At 35.7% G+C, this 5,583-nt stretch overlaps 1 protein-coding gene across 1 annotated transcript in view; it reads right to left on the bottom strand.

Moving 5' to 3' along the window:
• LOC107095195 (collagen alpha-1(XXIV) chain-like) overlaps positions 1 to 5,583 on the bottom strand; it is a 23,535-nt gene that overhangs the window by 15,948 nt on the left and 2,004 nt on the right. Inside the window, exons 2-10 of the mRNA XM_015391189.1 lie at positions 5,404 to 5,511; positions 5,237 to 5,290; positions 4,045 to 4,152; positions 3,788 to 3,841; positions 3,461 to 3,514; positions 2,948 to 3,004; positions 2,148 to 2,201; positions 1,569 to 1,622; positions 1,413 to 1,466 (exon numbers count right to left, since the gene is read on the bottom strand). Coding sequence (XP_015246675.1) covers positions 1,413 to 1,466; positions 1,569 to 1,622; positions 2,148 to 2,201; positions 2,948 to 3,004; positions 3,461 to 3,514; positions 3,788 to 3,841; positions 4,045 to 4,152; positions 5,237 to 5,290; positions 5,404 to 5,511 — 597 coding nt within the window. The remainder of the gene's footprint in view (positions 1 to 1,412; positions 1,467 to 1,568; positions 1,623 to 2,147; positions 2,202 to 2,947; positions 3,005 to 3,460; positions 3,515 to 3,787; positions 3,842 to 4,044; positions 4,153 to 5,236; positions 5,291 to 5,403; positions 5,512 to 5,583) is intronic.

The following is a 5,583-nucleotide window of genomic DNA, read 5'->3' as shown; positions in this document are numbered from 1 at the left end:
ATCCATCCATCCATCCATCCATCCATCCATCCATCCATCCATCCATCCATCCATCCATCCATCCATCCATCCATCCATCCATCCAACCAACCAACCAACCATCCACCCAGCCAACCAACCATCCATCCATCCAACCAACCAACCAACCAACCAACCAACCAACCAACCAACCAACCCTTTGTCAGGGTTGCGATGGGGGCCAGTCCTCTCAGATTGCATTTGGTTAAATGAAACAAACGCATATGAGGTTTGAGTACCAACACATGCCACAGAAATATCCCACTATTACAAGACATGATTATGAGTACGTCTAATCTTGCTGTTTATAGCTTAAGAGGTTTCTAACATATGTAGTCAACCAAAGCCGTTAATTTGAAACAGTATAAACACCAGAAAAAGTCTCAAGCATTTTATGTTAGACTAAACTATGAGGAGTACTAACAGATGGCTGCAGATGTCTCTAAAAACATGGAGCAAAACCTCAGACTGACCCAAAGCCAAAAGGAAAATGTAACAAGTAAACTGGTATAATTTGTTACGCAATCTAGATTCTTATTGATGCCAACTATGTTACATGTGGAGTAGTAAACATCCAAAGCCAACGTTTATAGAAAGTGTCTATGCAACATGATGGAAAAATAATAACAGTTTTAACTGTTTTGTTTTTTTTAACCCAAGAAAAATATTTTACAATTAGAGAACAAGGAAGTTGTGAAGCGCTGAGGAAAAGGTTGGTGATTAGACTCAAGTAACCCTTTGGGCATCAAACGAAAAAATCCTAACTAGTTTCAGGGGAAGTTTAAACATTAAAGCAGAGCAAGAATAAGCATACTATGCTCCAGATCATAAATGCTTTATGATGGAAAGTCTGTTTGATTTTTCTTTGTTTGAGATGAGTGAATGGATGATCCAACATGTAGTCCCATACTATTGCCTATCATTTACATTTTTTTTTTTTACACATTGACTTTTTTGTTTTTGTTTGGAAGAGTATTCTTTCTTGTTCATCAAATTTGGATAATGAAGTTTAATCTGATCCTACGCCAGCAAATTGGATGCAGTTAAATGCAGATCTTAACCATTTTCAATGGGTTTTATAAAAAATTATTGACATCCTCGGAATATGGTAAAATGTTAATGAGCCACAATCAGTCTAATATCTATTTAAGCTGGTAAGACCTTTAGAAAAAACTGATGAACGCAACCTAAAAACTAAAAAAAAAAAAAAAAAAAAAAAAAATCAAACTGTACTTTTTTTGTGGCAAGCAACAGTCACCTACTATAACTGCTTATTCAATACTATTGTGTGACTTGGAAAACAGTTTTTCATTTCATATTCATGTTGTTTATTTTCGTGTTAGAAATGTTACGCTTTTAATTTGTAGCTAAGAGGCGTTTGTGTAATGACTCACTGGAGGTCCTTTTTCTCCTTTAACACCAGCTTCTCCAGGCTGACCAGGTTGTCCCTTCACCGTGCAAGAACAAAAACACATACAAGAAAGCAAAAATGTTATCTTCATGTGATAATATACAGAGGGAATTTAAAACGGAGGAGTTTGTTGACTCACCGGCGGACCTGGTGGTCCTACTCTTCCTCGAGCTCCAGAAATACCAATGTGACCCTGAAAAACAGAAGTTAAACAACTATAAGCTTTTTTAACTTAATACTTAAATACTGAAAGTGCATTATATTTTTTTCTTTTGGGAAGAAAGTTGCTTCATGCTTAGAATCAACTGCTTCAAAATCCAAATGAAAATCAGTATTCTTTTTTGGTTAAGCTTTCTTTTCTAGTAGTACAGTAAGACAACTGTTGTAACTGCAGAAGTAATTCTAAGAAATCTTAGGAAAATGTTTGAAAAACAAAAAAAAAAAAAACATCTGTAATAACATGTTAAATATTACTCAGAAAATATTATTCCAAACTCTAAACTTTGTTAAACTTAGGTTTCCGCTATTACCTTGCAGCATAAAGAACCAGAGGTAACATGTTCAAAATCTAGTTAAATTCAATAATTCATCAAAGTTTCTCAAAGGACTTTCATGCTGGAGTTTAATGTGCAAACCTTCAAATGAAAATAAAAGGCAGAAAAATATTCACAGTTTGCGTTAGCTCTGCCATATACATTGTTTTCATGGTTTTACCTACCATGTATCCTTCGTCTCCTGGCTCTCCACGTTCTCCACGCTCTCCTGGAGGCCCCTGAGTAAACATTAATGCAAGCATATAAAAGTCTGTGAAAGATAAAGGCTTGCTTTTCCTGTGTTGTATCGCTACTTAAAATTAAAACGTATTTCTTATATATGCATTTTTTCTAGCTTTAATAAAAAAGGGATTCCAACTTTAATACTAACAGTCCAAACTTTAAATCCTAGAAAATAAGGCCACTGTTTATCAATCGCATAGTAAGGCTCTTATAGTTTGGGGAGTGTTGGTCTAGTGGGTTAGAGCAGTGTGCTTATGCTCTGAGAAGGTTGCAAGTACCTGGTTCGAATCCCACTACCTCCAATGTGCTCCCCCAGGGGCTGCACAATGGCAGCCCACTGCTCCCCAAGGGCATGGTTTAAATGCAGAAATAAATTTCTTCATTGTGAGATCACTTATGTTCAATCTTAGAATTATATTATAATTGTAATTCCAGTGATATAAAACATGTAATATTTATGCTCAAGTCCCTCTAATGTGTAATATAGTCCCCTTTCAATGCTAGTCTAAGAATTGTGGTGAGAGGCCTTGTATTGACAATTTGCTGTTGTCAAATGAAGATGGATTTTCTAAAAAATTGTAGCAGTCAATGCCAGGAACAATGAATGCAATGCAACGCAAAAATAAACAAAAAAACATTCTCTTCTCAAGCAAAAAAAAAAAAAAACTTTATTGCCAAAAACCTTCTTTTTATATGGCATTAAAAAAAAGAATTGCATAGTTTGAAGGAAAGCAAGACCTACTGGTTCACCTAAGGGCCCTGGTGGTCCTGGAGTCGTATTGTCCTCGCCAGGATAGCCCTGGGATGCATCCAAAGAGCACAATAAGAAATATGCATTGATCTAGTTCAGCCAAGCAATCTTTACCACAATTTAAAGCAACGTTTATGGAAAGCACTTTTAATATAAAAAAAAAGCTCAACCAGTCAAAAGGTTGGACACACTTTTGCCGTTCAGGTGCTTTTCCTTCTACATCTTAAAACTACACAGTGCAAATTTATAAAGGATTATCGAGCAAATAATAAAAATATGTTAAATAATTTCAAAGATCTTTTCTATTTTAAATTTGTTAAAATAGAACCCCTTTGATTTGGTAACGGCCTTGTAGACTCAAGGTGTTCTCTTGTTAAAGAGGTCCTCACCTGCAGTCTCAAAGAATCTTCCGGCAGTGGTAATAAAGAGAAACCGTTTGAATGAAAAACTCCAAATTTTTGACTCATGCATTTTCATTAAGAAGGCTTATTTAAATCATATTACCTTTTCACCTTTGGGTCCTGGTGGTCCAATCGGACCAGGTTTGCCAGGGTGCCCCTAAAGAGGCAAAAGTTATTTTTATACATAATCTAAAGATCATTCAAAACTAAAATTGAAAAAGCTGACAAAATATTAACACTAGCTGTTCCATATAAAAAAAATACTCTATCTAATAAAAAAAAAACATAAATGTTATCATTTCAGGACTTGTATTATCAGCTGAAAATAATGCAATGGCTGAATAGTGTTTTTATTATTACAGCATGTTATCTGTAAAAATAATGAAATTGAAAACAAGTTCTCTTATATAACAAACGTGGAAAAATGTACTGGATATCCTGGCAGTCCAGGCTGTCCTTCAACCCCCATGGCTCCTGGTCGACCCTGCAAAAAATGATTGACATGATTGAAACTTCTGTTTTATTTCATTTAACTATAATGACAATTCAATTAATCAATTAATTTTTTTCTACTTTTCACACAGATCCTGGGATATTGTTTCCCTTATTAATGAATTCTCTTAATAATTCAATTTGACATTAAGGCAATCCAAAGTAAGAAGTAAAACAGAAAAAATAGGAACTAACGGGTGGCCCTCGAGTTCCCCGGGCACCTTTCAGCCCTGGCTCTCCTGGTTGGCCGATGTCCCCCCGAGAACCAATCTCACCAACAAGACCAGGAGGACCCATCTCCCCCTGCAAAGATCCAAAGACTCAGTTCATGGTAGGAACAAAAATGAAACAGGATGGAATAAAAAAGAAGCTCTTCCTCTGAACACAGACACCTTTTTTTTCATACAGCAGTAAAGTTATTCACACCCCTTGAGCTTTTTCTCATTTGATTGAGGATAAAATTAATTGATGCAGGGTTAAGAAAAAAAAAATTAGATCACCAACATACTCAGAGATCTACATCTCAAGTGGCTTTCAAAACTGTAATATTTATGAAAAAGTGGCAAAATGAGGCCATCGTGGAATGAAGACTTGTCTATAATTCACTGCAAACCACTTTGGAGACATCACAATTATATTGAAGATGATGCTCTACTCAGATAAGACTGATTAGAGCCTCTTGTCAATACCCTTTATATTACAAAAACTAATGCTGGTGAAGATTCTCAGTCATCCAGGTCATAGTCATTCCAAAAAAGTTCAGTGAAACGTGAAAAGTGAACCAAAACGCACGTCCGTTTCAATTTGCATGTTGTCTAAGCAAAAACAAGGCTTTGTTGGGGTACTGTATAAACTCAATGCTATTTCTTTTGAAAAAGCTCATTGGATGGGAAGCCAAACATCTTCACTCTTGGAAACAAAGTCCAGTGGTTTGGTTTTTTTTTTAAACTTTTTTTTGTAATACAAACACTATTGCACATAACTCTGAGTGTACTCTCTAAAGAATGAAACACTGTGATGGCATTAGTATGGTATGCAGAGGGTATGGTCTTCATTTGCAAGGACAGAAAAAATGGGTTTCTGAATTTATAAGAAAGATGGTGGATGAAGCAAAAAGCATGTCTCTTCTGGTAGAAAACTGGAGGCTGCAAGGTACCAATTTAAACCAATAGAAAAATTCAACTGCAATAGCAGGTGTTACACCCTACCAGTGCAGCACTGAGACAGTTTTCAGACAAATATTGCAGAACTAAACAAATTCACATATGAAACATTTAAATAAAAACAGCAGTAAGGTTAATAAAACTCAGTTTATGCAGTTAATCTGCAAAAATAGTTTGATTTTACAGTAAGTTATACTTTAAATAAAGTTACATATGGCCCTCACCTTCTTTCCATGGCGTCCCCTGTTCCCTGGAGGACCGAGTTTTCCTTCTGGTCCCTATAAAGTAAAATTAATAAAATAAAATATTTTAACATTCTTTTATATTTATTTGATCGTAAACCTTGGTAGATCATTAAAAACCCAAAACAAAACATTAAAATAAAACTTACCCGAAAGCCCTGTTTTCCAGGTATTCCTGCTGGTCCTTGAGGCCCAGAATCTCCTTCTTGTCCTTTTTCCCCCGGCTCCCCAAAGGGCCCACGCTCCCCAGGTTCACCCTAAAAAAAAAAAACGTTTCAGTTTATGTGCCATGATGCTCACAACCCTAACAGGAAATTATTGCAGAATTT

The sequence above is a fragment of the Cyprinodon variegatus genome, unplaced genomic scaffold, assembly GCF_000732505.1.
Source record: "Cyprinodon variegatus isolate N-32 unplaced genomic scaffold, C_variegatus-1.0 Scaffold528, whole genome shotgun sequence".
Classification (NCBI taxonomy): domain Eukaryota; kingdom Metazoa; phylum Chordata; class Actinopteri; order Cyprinodontiformes; family Cyprinodontidae; genus Cyprinodon; species Cyprinodon variegatus.
The sequence above is the reverse complement of the archived record's forward strand: the minus strand, read 5'-3'. Positions and strand labels throughout refer to the sequence as shown.